Below are 17,731 nucleotides of genomic sequence, written 5' to 3'. Positions count from 1 at the left end.
GGGAGAAGTGAGCTTAGGGAAGAGAGATTAGGAAAAAAGCAAGTTTGGGAGAGATGAGAAAAAAGGGGGTATTTTTCTTTTATTGGGGGGGCCATCATTCCTAGTTGAACGATTAGACGAGGGGGTGATGAAGGGGTAGAGGCGAAGAGGGGGAGGGGTGAAAGGAGGAGGTGGGGAGGAGGAACGCGGGGAGTATTGGGGGGAGGTGGGGAGCAGCCGAACACTTGAGCTCCATGCAATTATAACTTAGAGTTTTCACACACACACACACACACACACACACACACACACACACACACACACACACATAGACAGGGCCAGTACGTTCTTACCAGTGTGCTTGGGGAGTTGTGTGCGTGTTAGTGTGCGTGTGTGCATCTTGAGAGGAGAAGCTACCCCACACACGAACACACACACACGCACACACACGAACAAAGTAAACAAGATAATACGAGAAAATTACTTAAAACGGAAAAAAAAAAAACTTACACAGCTTATACGTTTAAATGCACACATGTAGACGTAAAAAAAAAATCACACACACACACACACACACACACACACACACACACACAGTCCTGACATGGTGGCCACAGTCTCGCCTCTCTCACCACTGTCCCCGCCTCCAGTACTTACGGCAGCGCCTCCTCTCTTTCTGCTGCTGAGGACCATTGCTGCGTGTCAGGTGAGCTCCTTTACTTTACTGTTTGTATGAGCGAAACGAAAGGAAAATCATATGCTACGAGACGAGAGGTGAGTTTGAGGAGGGAGATGAGAGACGAGAAGTGAGTTTGAGGAGGGAGATGAGAGACGAGAAGTGAGTTTGAGGAGGGAGATGAGACGAGAGGTGAGTTTGAGGAGGGAGATGAGACGAGAGGTGAGTTTGAGGAGGGAGATGAGAGACGAGAAGTGAGTTTGAGGAGGGAGATGAGACGAGAGGTGAGTTTGAGGAGGGAGATGAGACGAGAGGTGAGTTTGAGGAGGGAGATGAGACGAGAAGTGAGTTTGAGGAGGGAGATGAGAGACGAGAAGTGAGTTTGAGGAGGGAGATGAGACGAGAGGTGAGTTTGAGGAGGGAGATGAGAGACGAGAAGTGAGTTTGAGGAGGGAGATGAGAGACGAGAAGTGAGTTTGAGGAGGGAGATGAAAGACGAGAAGTGAGTTTGAGGAGGGAGATGAGAGACGAGAAGTGAGTTTGAGGAGGGAGATGAAAGACGAGAAGTGAGTTTGAGGAGGGAGATGAGAGACGAGAGGTGAGTGTCAGGAGGGAGATGAAAGACGAGAAGTGAGTTTGAGGAGGGAGATGAGAGACGAGAGGTGAGTTTCAGGAGGGAGATGAAAGACGAGAAGTGAGTTTGAGGAGGGAGATGAGACGAGAAGTGAGTTTGAGGAGGGAGATGAGAGACGAGAGGTGAGTTTGAGGAGGGAGATGAGAGACGAGAAGTGAGTTTGAGGAGGGAGATGAGACGAGAGGTGAGTTTGAGGAGGGAGATGAGACGAGAAGTGAGTTTGAGGAGGGAGATGAGACGAGAGGTGAGTTTGAGGAGGGAGATGAGACGAGAGGTGAGTTTGAGGAGGGAGATGAAAGACGAGAAGTGAGTTTGAGGTGTTAATACAGTTTCTCTTATCTAATGTGTTACTCTAGTCATCCTCTCTCCCTCTATCGTCCTTTTTTCATCCTCCCACGCCCTAGCCCTCTCTACTTTCCTTCTCCGTTACCTCCATTGCCTCCTATATTCTTCTCTTCTTATCTGTCATATTTAGCTACCCATTTTTAATCCTCCCCCGAATTCTCTTCCCTCTCCCTAATACTAAATGATTTTCCTACTGCCCCACTGTTACTCCTTCTGCTCATTCTCCTCCTCCTCCTCCTCCTCATACTACTACTACTACTACTACTACTACTACTACTACTACTACTACTACTACTACTACTACTACTACTACTACTATTAGGGAAATTATAAAAATAACCCACATCGTTATATATGCAAGAATACAGAAAAAAGTTTCCCTTTAATTCCAGTCCTCGGCTATCTCCTTGTCTCTTACTTTATTTCTGGCACTCCCACCAGTCTCAGCTTTCCAGATATAACCTTCCTTCGCTCTGTTTAACAATAAGCTTCCACTTGAATCTCACCCTTCCCTGTCTCCTTGTCTTGGCCAATATTTAACGGTGTGTCAGTCTGTATTTAACTTTCCAAATATACCTTCCCTTCGCCGTTTCTCCATAATCTTCCATTTGAGTCTCACCCATCACTATCTTCTTGTCTTCTCCAATGTTAAAGCATGATCGCCCATTCGTACTCAGGGAAGGGAGGTGAGGAAAGTGGAGTGAGGTTGGGAAGGGAGATTAGGAAAGAGGAGTAAGCTTGGGAAGGGAGCTTGGGAAGAGAAATGAGGAGTGAGGAGTGAGGTTGGGAAGGGAGATTAGAAAGAAAAGCTTGGAAAGAGAGATGAGGAAAGAGGAGTAAGTTTGGGAAGGGAGATTAAGAAGAGGAGCTAGGGAAGAGAGATGAGGGAAGAGGAGTAAGCTTGGGAAGGGAGATTAAAAAGAAGAGCTTGGAAAGAGAGGTGAGGAAAGAGGAGTAAGCTTGGGAAGGGAGATTAAGAAGAGGAGCTTGGGAAGAGAGATAAGGAAGAGGAGTGAGCTTAGGAAGAGAGATTAGAAAGGGGAGCTTGGGAAGAGAGATGAGGAAGAGGAGTGAGCTTAGGAAGAGAGATTAAGAAGAGGAGCTTGAGAAGAGAGATGAGGAAAGAGGAGCAAGTCTGGGAAGGGAGATTAAGAAGAGGAGCTTGGAAAGAGAGATGAGGAAAGAGGAGTAAGTTTGGGAAGGGAGATTAAGAAAAGGACCTTGGGAAGAGATGAGGAAAGTGGATTGAACTGAGGAATGGAGATTTAAGAAGAGAAGCTTGGGAAGGGAAACGAGGAAAGAGGAGTCAAAATGGGGTGGGTGTTTTTTTTGTGTTTTTTTTGGGGGGGCCATCAGCCTTGGGTGGGTAATTAGGCGGGAGGGGAGGGTGTTTAGGAGGGTAGAGCTGAGGAGGGGGAGTTTTTTATCAGTACTCACATAAAAAAGAAAAAAAAAGAACTGATTTGGAAAATGACTGATCTGAGGTATGAGAGTAAATTTTGTGGCGGTAAAGGTGACTGACTTTTATTTGGACATTTCCTCAATATTTCAGCGCCAAGTTTTTTTCTGATATAAATACCAACGCCAGTCTTTATTAATAGTTGTGTGGGTAGTTTGGACTTTTAATTTATTTTGGAGACGGAGAGAGTTGGAGATGTTGTATTTTGTGGGATGGAGATAGTTGATGTATTTTGGGGGACGGAGATACTTGATGTATTTTGGGAGACGGAGGTAGTTGGAGATGCTGTATTTTGGGGGGGCGGAGAGAGTTGAAGATGTTGTATTTTTGGGGACAGAGATAGTTGGAGATATTGTATTTTGGGAGGTGGAGAGAGTTAGAGATGTATTTGGGGGTGGAGAGAGTTGGAGGTGTCGTATTTTAGGGGGGTGGAGAGAGTTAGAGATGTATTTGGGGGTGGAGAGAGTTGGGGGTGTTGTATTTTGGGGACGGAGAGAGTTGGAGATGTTCTGTTTTTGGGGGTGGAGAGAGTTGGAGGTGTTGTATTTTCACGGTCAAGTCCACACATTACAAACTAAGTCGTAAAAATCTATATAAAAAAATACACAAAACCAACTAACCACTCCTTAAAGAACGGGTCACAAAAGACAAATCAGCCACAATGTTGTTAATAAAAACTAATAAGACGTTTAAAATATCAGGCGTAATAATCAGAGCAGTGAAATTTGGGTTAATGGATTTCCACTCTAATAATAGCTCCACTGATTTCCTTGCTTCCTGGTGATATGAAGAGCGGAGGTGCTTGACCCATCCGCTGCGATTGGCACGGATTTGGCTTTCAGTGGTAGCTCGGTAACATATACTCCCAGGTCTTTCTCTGCCTCTGTGGTGGATAGTGGAGTGTTTCCCATGTGGTATTGGTGTGCTGGATATTCTCTCCCAAGGTGCAGGACTTTACATTTTTCCTCATTGAATTGTAGCAGCCACTTTTTGCTCCATTCCTGTAGCTTGGTGAGGTCTGACTGTAGGAAATCCGCAGTTAAAGGGTTAAGAGTTTGAGATCATCCCCTCCACGACTCTTCCCTGCCTCGCTTCACTCGATGCATCCACAGCTGTTATCAGTGTGTATATTTATTTATTTTAACCTCCGACTTTTACTGCTGGCGGCGCACATGTGTCTCGCCCGTTCAACACAGGCGACAACGAACACCTGTAAATCGATCCCTTGCCGCCTCCACGCTCGTCTTTGTCTCAGTAATCAGGTCATTCGCGGCCCACACTTGGCCCTAATACATACCACAAAGCCATACAACCTTTAGATTGCCCAAAACATGACGAACATTATATCACATCCCGCCATCAATGACCAACACATCTAAACATCGTCACATTGAGGAAGTTAAATCATCTACTACCACAACACTATATAGTTTCAGAGACGAATGCTAGTTTACTATACTACTTTTTATGTTTTTTTATGATCTTTTCTTCTTTATGGCTCACCTATACAATCAGTAAACACGTAATCAGCGTAATATCTTTCACGAGGAGAGTATCAAGGCGCCTCTGCTTCCGAAATTGACCTCTCTTTCGGTCACTCATCTCGACATTCTTTTAAAGGAGCAGCATATAGCAGGCTTTAATGTTTTTATTTATGTTTGCCTTTTAGCTGCTTCCTTTATTGTAAAACTCAGTGTCTGATCAGTAATCGTGACTTTTAACACTTCAGCATCTAATCCCTTCTGAAGGTCTATAATCTATTTGAAGAAGGCTCAACTAGTTTCTGCATAGTTTCAATAGTGGATGTGTAGCCTGAGGGATTGCAATGGTTTTGAGGCTGAGTATGCAAGCATTTTGTTTATATGTCACTGTTTGTAATGTTGTATTCAGGGACACTCACAATCAGCATTTCCTTTTTACTATACCATAACCTTCACTTTCCATGCAGTGACTTTCACACTTCTGTCTTTACATATTCATATTCCTGACCTCAGAACTCCTGATGGACGGCTATAGAAGTGCGTGAAGCCACTGTTTGTCAGGTTTTATTTGAAAAGAATCACAAACTGTAATTCTTTACTACTCTACTACTCTACTCTTTACTACCTTCACCTTCCATGCAGTGACCTTCACACCCTTGCCTTTACATATTCATCTCCTTACCCTCAAAACTTCTGATGGACGACTTGGAATCTGCATGACGTGTATATATTAAGGTCGTATTTGCTTTCATTTCGTATTTCATTACATCTCCAACATCCTAGTCTGATGGGGGACACCATGTAATATAGCTTAGTATCAGGCTCTTGATATTGGTACAAAAAAATAAGAGGTTCGATTACGAAATGTGTGGCGTTAAACTCAAAAGTGTTCAGTGTGTTAAGGACCTGGGCGTCAAAATTGTGCCAAACCTCAAGTCTCACAGCAATGCATGGACGCAGCTAACAAAGCGAACATAATGCTGGATTACATCAAGAGAAACTTCTCATTCAGGAATAAAGATTCAATACTTCCACTGTAGAATAGTTTAGCCAGACCCCGTTTGGAATATCCAGTACAGTTTTGGTCTACTCACTACGCAAAGGACATTGCTAAATTAGAGGGTGTGCAACGTAGGGCAACAAAGATGATCTTTTCCACGGGCAACAAACCTTACGACGTAAGGCTCTCGTCCCTTGCTTCTCTCTCTTGAGAAACGTTGCCTCCGAGAATAACTGATCGAATGTTTCAAAATACTTAATGGTTTTACAAATGTGGACAAATCCAAACTGTTTTTGATTGATGACACGCTCCGAACGAAAAATAATGGCACAGAACTTAAGTGTAAGCAAATAAATTCAGAAAGCACCAAATGTTTCCTCACCAAAGTTGTAGGGCGAGAATGAAATAAACTCCCACCTTCAGTGGTCTAGTGAAGTACGATTACTTAATTTAAAAACAACCTCGAGCACCACATCCTTTAGCTGGATATTCTCTAAAGTCGAAATGCAAAGTCTTGGTGGCATTAAATTTAATATGATTTCACTTATGTCTAAGGACAGACCACTTAGTCTGATCCATAAATTTGTGTGATCTGGATATCTATGCATATCTATGTAAATTATATAATCACGTTAGTGTTAGAGGGTAACTATGAAACCACGACTCTTCAGCCAAAATTTATTAAGTTCATCCTACGTTTAAAATACGCATCTTTACGTATCTTCGCCCTACGTTTAAGTCACGAATATTTTCCTATCTTTACCCTACATTTAAACCTCGCATCTTTTCCTATCTTCAGCCTACGTTTAAACCGAGAATAATTCTATATCATCAGCTTACATTTAAACCACAAATATTTTCCCATCTTCAGCCTACATCTAAACCACGAATACTTTCCCGTCTTCACCCTATTTTGAAGCCTCGAATGTTTCACTATCTTCAGCCTGCGTTCAAACCACCAATCTTCCCCTCTCTTCAGCCTGCGTTTCCGGGTAATCACTGAGCTATCACGTGACTTTCCCTTCAGTAAAGTTGCTGCATAAAAGACTCATCGCCGCCTTCCTGTGTTTACTTGTCTCGTAATGTAGAAGAAGAACCTCTCATGGCGATTCCCTATAATATCAGTAAAACATTCCTTTGTTTATAAAATGGAACTTATATGAACTACCATTATCATCCATTCCAACTCTCTCCCTTTATCTCTATCTATCTATCTGTCTATCTATCTATCTATTTCTCTTTTCAGGTTGCTGAGAGTGTCGCCCCGTTGATGAGAGTGGAGGAAGGCTTGACGGAAGGGTGGCAATCGTTGGAAGAAAGGTGGCGAGGAGGAACCGACAGGGAGAGTAAAACAGAGGAGGGAGAAGAAGGGAACGACGTACTGATGGGAAAGAGGATGGAAACGAAGGCTGAGATGATGAGGGAGGAGAAGAGAGGTAAACTGCAGAGAAACGAGCATGGAAGTGAGAGGGAACGAAGCACGGGAAACCTAAACAAAGCAGTGACTCAAGCGGGGAAAGAAAACGGAGGCAGGGACGAGAATCAGTCGAGAAACGAACGAGAAGAGAAGGAAGAAAACGAGAGGAGAGACGCAGACCACGATACTAACCTTGATGAAGTGAGTTACGGGGCGGAGGAAGAGGCGGAGGAGGAATCGAACTCTGGTCTTATACTCTTCAGCGCCTTCCACAGGAGAACCAAGAGGGAGGTGCGGCGGAGCGGGGACGCGGGGCAGTGCGGGGCAGGAGGAAGGGGTCACATCTACCCCAACATCACCTCAGCAGTCGTCCTACGCAGAAATGGTAAGTAGTAAGTAGTAATAATAGTCGCTCATTCACCCCTCCAAACTATCATTCCTTCTACCAAGAGTTTTTTTTTTTTAGATCGTAATGTAGTTTGAAGTTAACTGTGTATCATTTTTCTATTCGCTCTTCATTTTTTTTTTATTATGGCAAGGGGAAGATTTTTTTTTTCATGTTACTCTTGTTTCTGTAATATTTCATTGTACTCGGATATCTATTTTATTCTGCTATTCTTTCTGTTCTTTCTCTTCATACTCCTACTTCTCCTCTAAAGAACATTGCTACTACTACTACTACTACTACTACTACTACTACTACTACTACTACTACTATTACTACTGCTACTACTACTACTACTACTGCTACTACTGCTACTACTACTACTATTACTACTTCTACTAGTACTGCTACTACTACTACTACTACTACTACTACTACTACTACTACTACTACTACAGGGGGCGCGTTGCTACACCCGGGCAACGGCGGTGACTTCGGCAAGTGGGGCAAGTACGAGATGTGTGAACGCGGAACCTACGCATACGCCTTCCAGCTCAGGGTGAGGCGCACACACACACACACACACACACACACACACACATCCTAAACAACACATGGTCCAGTTTCCAGTGAGGGTGTAGCTTCAGTCCAACGCCGAACCTCTTGTGTCATAGGAACGCACGAAGATTCACACACCGTGATAATCAAGTCTTGGTGATATTAGAAGAAACAAGACGATAGTAGTGTAACAAACAGGAAGACGAAGCTGCCTGTACTACGTTCATCACAAATAAAGCTGCCAGTCGGATTATCATGTGAAAATAATATAGCACATGGCGGGAGATAAGGCAGCGACACGTAAAATCACTCAAGTAAAAGTAATCATACATTCACCGCTCGTCCCTAACACCTTTCAGAGTACTCACGAACAGCTTTCCTTCCTTTCATAAAACTTTGTCACTTGGAAGTCCATATGAAGCATTACATGGCCTTTACTAGGCTACTTCATTTTCAACGGTGTGGTAGACAGACCAGGAGCTAAGCAAAGACTTTGAAAATGGCACCAACGAACTGCCCCCACAAAGTAAACCAAGAGCCAAAAATAACGATCCAACAAAATACAACTAAGGCGTCTAATGGGCTGATTGTATGAGATGCAGATGTGTACCGCCGGGCTCGTTGGGCCGAGTACCTTGGGCAGTTGTTTGCTACACGGCTGAACACCCGAGCGAACAGCTCCCTCTGGCTGGTTTGCGGATGGCGGCTGCTGATCTGCCAATAGACGAAGCTTCATCCTCTCCTGCAAAGGTGAGAGAGGCTGCGAGGAAGTTGAAGGGTGGAAAAGCAGCTGGGATCTGTAATGTGAGTGCAGAAAGGCTGAAAGCCGGGCCTGAAGCCATGATCCATAGGTTGCATGCAGTGCTGTCTGCCGTGTGGCAGTCCGGTGCCATTCCTCTTGACAGGAAAAAGGGGCTGATTGTCACTACCTGGAAAGGGAAAGGAGACCGACAAGACTGTAAAACTACCGCGGTATTGCACTGCTCAATGTGCAGGGCAAAGTGCTCGCCCACCTGCTGCTGATGCGAATTCGATCTCTTCTGCAAAAGTTCCAGAAGCCTGAGCAATCCGGGATCACGCCCGGGAAATCAACAATTGACCGGATCCTAGCACTTCGCGTCCTTGTGGAAAGCCGACGTGAGTTTCGACAGGTTCCCTGTTCTCAGCCTATGTCGATCTCTAGAAGACTTTTGACTCGGTGCATCGTGAGGCACTCTGGGATATTCTGCGGATCCATGTGATTCCTGCAAGGATTACTGGCCTGATGACTGGCCTTTAATCTGAGACCAAGAATGCGGTGATGTGTAGGGGAGGCGTTTCAGGGTTCTTCCCTATTAATTCAGGAGTGAGGCTGGGGTGCGTCCTTGTTCCATTGCCTTTCAACACTTGCATGGACTGAGTATTAGGCAAAATTGTTGATCAAAGTCGTTGCAGATCATTTGAAGGCGACATCAAGGTTTTGATGATGCTGTACTTTTCGTGGAATCGCTGGAGGTCCTGGTGATGGTTCTCAAAGTGCTGCATGAGGAGGCGAAGCCCTTGGGACTGAAGGTCTCCTGGGCCAAAACCAAGGTCCAGCCGTCTGGAGGCTTGCTGGATGACGCAGTTCTGTCTCTTCATGCATGTGGTGAGGATGTAAAGGTCACTAAGTTTAGTATACCTTGGTAGCGTAGTGCATAACAATGGTTGGTATCACAAAGAAGTCATTCGATGGATTAGTCTGGCCCACGGTGTTATGGACTCACTCAGTACAAGTATATGGCGTTATCGATATCTATGCAGGCGGACAAAAAATCGAATCTTTAAGTTACTAGTGCTCCCTGTCTTACTGTATGGCTGTGAGACATGGGCACTGAATAGTGACTTTGAGAGGAGTGTCGCTGTCTTTGGTACCAAGTGCCTTTACTGGATCATGGGGTATCGCTGGAATGACTTCCTGTCGAACCAGCGACTACGTGATGAAAATGAATCGAGGCCTGTTACCAGTTAAGTTCGTGAATGCCAACTCTGGCTATATGGGCACGTGTCACGCCTTCCGGACGTCGATCCTGCTAACAGAGTTGTTTCTGTACGAGGTAACCCTGAGCGGAGGAGACCAAGGGGACGCCCACGTAGCTCATGGATGGGGCAACTCGATCGATCCTGCCTCGAGGGACTTGAGGTGAATAGGGCAGATGTGTGGGAGTTTGCTCAGGAGGATCGTTGGAAATATAGGCGGCGAGCGAGTGCAGTGACGCACTCCCGGGCGCATGCTCCCTATTAGTTATTTAGTACCATAAAAAAAATAATAATAACCACAGTCTAACTATATACAGTTGTTCCACGCGCAGGATGCTGGTTCCTATTCTAGAGCTTTACCTCTAGGGTTCTAGATTCCATAAAGAAAACTAAAATTAAAGGGATAACTCATGTGTGACAAATCGAACGTAAGTTAAATGTAGCGGAATCAATGCCTAGAGTTAGAGTCCTTGCAATGGAACCGTATGACGTCATGCGCGAAGTGCTTCAAAATTGGAATCCACCAGTGACTTATAAACGAAATATTAGCATATTCAACCTTAAAAAGTAAAGCAAACTCAAGCTACAGTCACTATTAAACCCATGTAGAAATTAGCTGAGTCTTCTTCCGAGAGATTAGAGATAAAATTCTTGGTGTCAAGATTCATGATTATAACAGAAAGAAACCTGACTGTTGAGATCAAGCATAAAAAAAGAAAAAAAAGAGAAGCAGAAGGTACGGAAGCCAAGTCTCCCCCGTGATTGGCCTGATTACTGAAACAAGATGGGATGTATTCTTAGACTGTGATAATAAACAGCTTCATTTACAGGTGGAGGAGCCGCTGGGCATCATATGGGACGACACGGCTCTTAACAGCGTGCGTCTGTACTGCCGGGCCCCCACGAGTCAGGCTTCGGCGGGGAGCGTCACTTCGGGGTACTGCTGGGGTGCCTGGGGAGGTGAGCACAGCACGCCCTCTCTACCCGCCTCACCTCACCTGCTTGTACCTTCATTTTTTTCAACACTGTCATTATCATCTCTTCGTTTGTAGTGATAACTCTCTTCTTTGTGGTAGCTCAGTTTGGGGTTTCTGTATTTTTTCGTTTTCATTTTTTTGCCAACTCGTTCTTCACCTCCTCTTAACACTGCTGTCATCATTTCCACAGCTTCGTGTATCTTTGTTTGCTGTGTTGTCTTTAACCTCTTCTTTGTGGCAGGTCAGTTTGGGGGTTTGTGTGATGTCCTGTTTTTTGTTCTCCAGTTCTTTTTCTCATTTTTCTTCCTTCGCTGCTTTGATTCCTTTTTCCCCTTTTCTTTTTAATGTCATTGTTTTATTCTCCTTTTTCTTCTTTTCTTCTTTCCTTCTTCTTATTATTATTCTTTACCTTTTTTTTCTTCTTCATCTTCTTCTTCTTCTTCTCCTTCTTTTTCCTCTTTTCCTTCTTTTCCTCATAGTGTTCGAGCTTTATGTTTTCAGTATTAGATTCCATCCACTAGCACTTTCTTTTTCACTTTTATTCTCCTCTTCGACTTTCATCTTTAAACTGCTTATTTTCCATTGCCATCGTCGTCTTCGTAGCCATAATGTTCGCTACCATCATCATCGCCACCATAACCATCGTTAAACATAACCACCACCACCACCACCACCACTACCATCACCACCACAATCATAACCAGCATCAAGAGGTGTAGGCAAGTGACTAAAATCAAAGGCAGCAGATCGCGACTTCAAGGAGACCAACCGAAAGGGAGCGTCGAGTGAGGAGAGTGAGGAGGAAAGTTCGAGAAAGAGAAAATACACAAACTTCTTCATCCCATTAAACGTAACTGGAGGCATATTCTGTCAGATGGGAGAGTGTTTCGATTCCTGGGCGTGGCGAGGACCGAATTAGTGGTGACCCTTGGTGGTGACATTCTCAGGTGCATTTCCAGTAAGTTGCGGCGTGCAGGGATGACCTACGTGTGATCCTCTTTGAAATGATGTGGAAAATTTTTAATAACGGTAAAGCAGACAGGCCAAAGACTGAACACAAGATACTCGAAATACACTACTCCTAAAATAAAATACAAAACAAGTTAAATGCCAAAGAAAATGACGCCAAAGAAGAATGGTCAAATGCACCACAATATCTATACCCTTACAGCTCTTGTCCATGTATATCCCGCTCTTCTTCGTTTTTCACCTCCCTGTCTATCCCCACTAACTCTACGTCACTCCGTCCTCCTCCGCCACCCTCCCGCCTTTATCTCTAATTTCAGCCACCTTCGTATTTTTCCACGCCGTTCTCGCAGCTAGAATCCCCAGGATCAAAGGACACAGGGTCAACCGGCGCGCAGAAAATGACGTCAGCAGGTGGAGCGAGGAGAGATGAAATAGAAAACGAAAGTATTCACGTCGAACGGTAACGCAAATAAAATCGAAGTATTTACGTCGAGCGATAACGCAAATAGAATCTAAACAGGCTTTCATTGTCTTTGTCTTTGATTGATAAATATCGTATCTTCTATAGGTTTCTGTAGTGACTTTAACACACAAAGAAATTACGTACACACATCTTTAGGTAATGTTTCTTGCTCATACGCACTATAATTCATTTGACTGTCTACATATGCATATTCTAGACACAGTATAAAAATACAAAACATGCTAAATACTTTTTTGGCCACAATGGGAGAGCCTAAGCCTTAAATCTAAGAATAATGACTGCCCGTCCCTTTGTTATGGCTCACAGTAGTAAGCGTGGGATTGCCTTTGTAGCGGCTCACATCAAGCTGTGTAATAATATAAGTACAATGAAAACTATAAGCTTACATTCAATTCCTCTCTAACGAACAGGATGCTACTCGATCCTCTTACAGTAGGATTCAATAGTTTATCCTATATACATAAATAAGACATTATAGAAAATAGATTCCTTTAAAGGAGCACCTGCCTATATCTACTTAATTACATTCCTTAAAAAAAAAAAAAAAAAAAAAAAACATGAGAAAATAAGAAATCTGCAAGATGCCAGTTGACCTACACGTGGTAGTTCCTGTAAAACTATAAACTCTAAAATCTAACTCCATCCATATATATACTGAATGGCCCGACCCTTCGTATATTTCCCGTATGTGGCCCTCTGTTAAAAAAAATTTAGACACCCCTGACCTAGACAGACTAAGGTGCTTTCTCTAGAGCGTTAAAGAGCCTACTTACAGACTTGCAGCCAGATACTGAACAACTGCAAGGCATTGTGAATTGACAAGAACAAGCAACCCGTACACCACCGTAGGGCACCGCTTCCGGCTGGCTACTAGGGTTTGTTTCCCGGGATCCCGGGATCCCGGACAATTTTCAAGGTTTAATAATAATCCTATTTTTTTTTGCAAAATCCTGGAAATCAGAAGAAAAAAAAATCAAAAAAAAAAAAAAAAAAAAAAAAAAAAAGAAAAATTTGACTGCAGGTGTTAGTGAACTTGTGACTTTTATGTATATATATACATATATAGGGGTGGTTGGTTTTGTGTGTGTGTGTGTGTGTGAGTGAAGGAAAGGACTGTTTATTAAGGTTTAGGTAGTATTATAAAGCAAGCAAAGCAGCCACTCCACTCGTAAGAGACCGTAACCGATGAATATGTATGACACCATGTCTGCAATATGTATGTATTATGTAGTAAAAAAAAAAAAAAAAAAAAAACTCCTACTGGCTACTGAGGCGTAAACCATAGCTGAACCCAAGGATTATATACTATAAGGATAGCTCACTAAGCTTTTGTTTTACCCACACTGCACCGCGGATGACGTCACACATGTAAACAAATGATGCTTGGCGGCAAACTGGTTCACTTCACTATGTTCTCACCGTAGCGTGCTCAGTGAAAATGGTGATTTGTGGTGTATATGGGTGTTACAGTGGCTCAACTGCGGAAAGTCGTCAAGGTGTTAAGTTCATTAGGTTTCCTAGAGACAAACACACCTTGAAAAAGTAGATTTTGGCCTGCAAACGCGGGTGAGGTCCAAACATTTTTCAAGAAAGTGATAACATTAAAGAAAAGCTAATAAAGCTCTATAGTGAAAGTTTGGTAAAGGTAAATTCATTTAGTTAAAAATTTGCGTAAATATTATACAATATATATGTATGTATAAAAAAATAAATACTTTTATTATATATGACAGGATTAGTTACCCCTGCAAATTAAGTTGTAGAAAACTAATGTTAATAAAAGTTAAGAAAACGTAAGCACCGATGGTAAACAAAGCAATATTTTTTGCAGCTTGTTTACCATGTTTCTCATATTATTTATATTATTGTATACTATTAGCCAACACAACAGCTGCCTAATTTAGTTCCTTATCCTTAGCAATCAAAAAAGCGCAAAATCTGACCATGAATAAGATTAAATAAGGGTTTTCTAATACATTTTATACCGTGAGAGCAGGGTGAGTGTGAACCAGATGACGTACCGCAGTCATGACGTCATCGATGACGTTTCAGTGAGCTATCCTTATAGTATATAATCCTTGGCTGAACCTTCATCATTCCGCCTGATGATGTCATGCGCCAGTTGATTAAAAATTTGACTCGTTTTCTGGTAGACCCTGTGCCCTTTGATACTGGGATCCCCACCTTCTTCCTACCACCCCGCACCTCCACCTTCCAGACAGTTCACCTCCACTCCAAAGCCATACTACCACCTTATTTTCGCCTTCCTGCTTATCTTCCGTCTTTCTTGCTATTCCTATATAAACCAGGCTCTCTCCCGGCGCTCGACTCTATCTCCACCCTAGCATCCATCCCCTTCTTCCTGCCATCCATCTCCACCTTCCTACCACTCTTGACACCTTCCCACATCCCTCCACCTCCCCCCAGAGCCAAGGGCGTGTGAACCCGGCGCCTTTCTATGGGGGTTGCGGCTGTGGGTGGAGGAGCCTCAGGGGCCGCTGGACGACGTGGGCGCCACCGACCTGGACATGGTGTGTCAGGACGGCAGCGCGCTCAACGGGGGCGGCGTGTGTTGGGGGCAGGACAGCGAGTGGCTCACCTGCCCCCACGGTGAGCCTGCTGCCTGCTGCACAGGTGGTGGCGGTAGTGGTGGTGGTAGTGGTGGTTTTGGTATTGCTTCTTGTAATACTACAACTGCTGCTGCTGCTGCTGCTCCTCCTCCTCCTCCTCCTCCTCCTCCTACTACTACTACTACTACTACTACTGCTAACACTACTGCTAATAATAATAACAATAACAGTAGTAGTAGTAGTAGTAGTAGTAGTAGTAGTAGTAGTATAGTAGTAGTAGTGGTAGTAATAGTAGTAGTAGTAGTAGTAGTAGTAGTAATAGTTATAATAATAATAATAATAATAATAATAATAATAATAATAATAATAATAATAATCATAATAATAATAATAATAATAATAATAATAATAATAATAATAATAATAATAATAATAATAATAATAATAATAATAATAATAATAATAATAATAATAATAATAATAATAATAATAATAATAATAATAATAAAATAACATGATAATCATCCTACTGCCACTAAGATCCTATCATTACAATGTGTGTACTAATGAGGAAAAAATACAGAAGTAAAGAAATAACAGCAAACTTACTCATATCTTTCTCTTATTTCCTTCTCCCTCCTCTTCTTCCTCCTCCTCCTCCTCTTCTTCTTCCTCCTCCTCCTTCTCCTTCTCAGGCTACGTGATCTGCGGCCTCCGGACCCGCGTGGAGAGCAACGCCGGGGTGATGGGGGACAACACGGCCCTTAACGACCTCATGATGATGTGCTGCGAGCTGCACTGACACACACACACACACACACACACACACACACACACACACACACACACACACACACACACACACATGATAAATGAAAACGAAGAACAAAGAAAACAAATAATAATTCTATGGCAGCTTGTCTCAGGACCTCGTTTTAACCTCAGGAAAAGAAAAGGAAACTGGTGGCAGGAATAGACGAACGAGTTGATGAACAGATTAACGGGAATATAACACAGACGTGTCAGCCTAGAGCGAGGACACACTTGGCCCCAAACATTGTCCGAAACATTGCCCCGAACACGTTACTAACATAGCAGAAACATGTTTCTGAATAAGCCACGCCAACATTTTCAAAGCAATAATTGATGACATTGGTCGAGGCAAACACTCTAAGTCTACATACACCAAGTCAAGTCATACGCAGGTTTGTGGGAGGAGACACGGCCGAAGCGTTGTTTATGCGTGACACTGCTTGGAGCCAAACTAGGGAATGTAGAAACAGGGATTTAGAGAAAACGAGTAAAGGCGGACTAATTTAAATCAATCACTTCAACATGTCCTCCTTCACACCACAGACCGCCGTTTGTAGTCATTGAAATTACAGTCACGCAATATCACAATAAAAAGACATTTTTTTGTCAGTGGCTTGCCTGAACGCGCTGTGAAAGAAGGCGAGAATGTACATCCAGAGTGCACATACGGCCCCAACTTTAGTTACCCTTGAACTGGCGTGTATTTTTTTTTTTTTTTTTTTTGGCTCCAAGAGACGTCATCCCGCTGCTCCGCCCCAAAACCGCCTCCTGCGCGTACCGGTCGCAGTTTTGAAGCAGAGTGACTTGACTTGGTATATATAGACTTAGGCAAACACTATAACACAAATCCTTACCCGCCAGCGTTGTGATGAGCGCTGCTACAGACACGTGTCCGCGTGGAGGGTAAGTCGGCAGTGAACATGTTATAATGTTTTCCCCGAACAACGCCATCAGTCCATCACCCATTGCTTTCAGTATTGGCATGGTATATATATATATATATATATATATATATATATATATATATATATATATATATATATATATATATATATATATATATATATATATATCAAGCAAACCGTGTATGCAAAAACAAGAAAATAAAGTGGAAATCGTAAACAATGCCATTATAATTACCATTTTTCTTACTATTTATCATTTAATTATATGAGGCTGTTTAATCTGTGGCAGGCGAAGCAGAGAAGCAGTGAGGAAGGAGGGGGGAGGGAAGGACGAGGAGGAAGAGATAAAAAGAAGGTAAAGGGAAGGAAGTAGAAGAGAAAAGGAGAATGAAAGAAAAGCAGAATAAAAATGGAGAATGAAATAAGTGAAAAGAAGAAGAAAAGAATTAACATATGGAAGGGAAAAAGGAAAATAATGGAAGAAAGAGAATGATAGAGACGAAGAGAAGAAAAAAGAAATAAAGAGATAATGAAAGAATTTAGGTGTAGAAGGGGAGGAGGGTAAATTTGGGAAGGAAGAGGGAGGAAGAGCGTAGGAGGGAAGAAACAGAAGATCAGGAAAGAGGAAGAGAAAGAGAGGTGAGGGAAACAAAAGGAGGTAAGGGGCTCTAAGAAGGCCGGAGGGAAGAGGAAAGAGGGAGAAAAATATGATAAAGAGAAGAGAGGAAGAAAAAGAGAGGAATAGAGCTAGAGAGAAGGATCACAAGGGAGGAATATATATATATATATATATATATATATATATATATATATATATAGCTATAGAGATAGATAGAGAGATAGATAGATAGATATATAGCTAGATATATATAGAGAGATATATAGAAAGATCGACAGATATATATATATATATATATATAGATAGATAGATAGATAGATATAGATATAGATAGATAGAGATATAGATAGAGAGAGAGAGAGAGAGAGAGAGAGAGAGAGAGAGAGAGAGAGAGAGAGAGAGAGAGAGAGAGAGAGAGAGAGAGAGAGAGAGAGAGAGAGAGAGAGAGAGAGAGAGAGAGAG

At 42.8% G+C, this 17,731-nt stretch overlaps 1 protein-coding gene across 1 annotated transcript; it reads left to right on the top strand.

The window, feature by feature from the left end:
- Positions 1-353: 353 nt before the first annotated feature.
- Positions 354-16,693, top strand: LOC126986767 (uncharacterized). Its single transcript, XM_050843141.1, has 6 exons — positions 354-685; positions 6,821-7,376; positions 7,835-7,935; positions 10,763-10,892; positions 14,790-14,972; positions 15,628-16,693. The coding sequence occupies exons 1-6, from the start codon at positions 584-586 to the stop codon at positions 15,732-15,734; spliced, it is 1,179 nt and encodes a 392-aa protein (XP_050699098.1). The 5' UTR covers positions 354-583; the 3' UTR covers positions 15,735-16,693.
- Positions 16,694-17,731: the final 1,038 nt, after the last annotated feature.

The sequence above is a fragment of the Eriocheir sinensis genome, chromosome 63 (assembly GCF_024679095.1).
Source record: "Eriocheir sinensis breed Jianghai 21 chromosome 63, ASM2467909v1, whole genome shotgun sequence".
NCBI classification, from domain to species: Eukaryota; Metazoa; Arthropoda; class Malacostraca; order Decapoda; family Varunidae; genus Eriocheir; species Eriocheir sinensis.
The sequence above is the reverse complement of the archived record's forward strand: the minus strand, read 5'-3'. Positions and strand labels throughout refer to the sequence as shown.

Coding starts and splice junctions, on each gene's coding strand:
- LOC126986767 (XM_050843141.1), top strand. CDS start 584: ATGGTGGCCACAGTCTCGCCTCTCTCACCACTGTCCCCGCCTCCAGTA. Junction 7,377..7,834: donor AGTCGTCCTACGCAGAAATG/GTAAGTAGTAAG, acceptor CTACTACTACAG/GGGGCGCGTTGCTACACCCG. Junction 7,936..10,762: donor CATACGCCTTCCAGCTCAGG/GTGAGGCGCACA, acceptor CTTCATTTACAG/GTGGAGGAGCCGCTGGGCAT.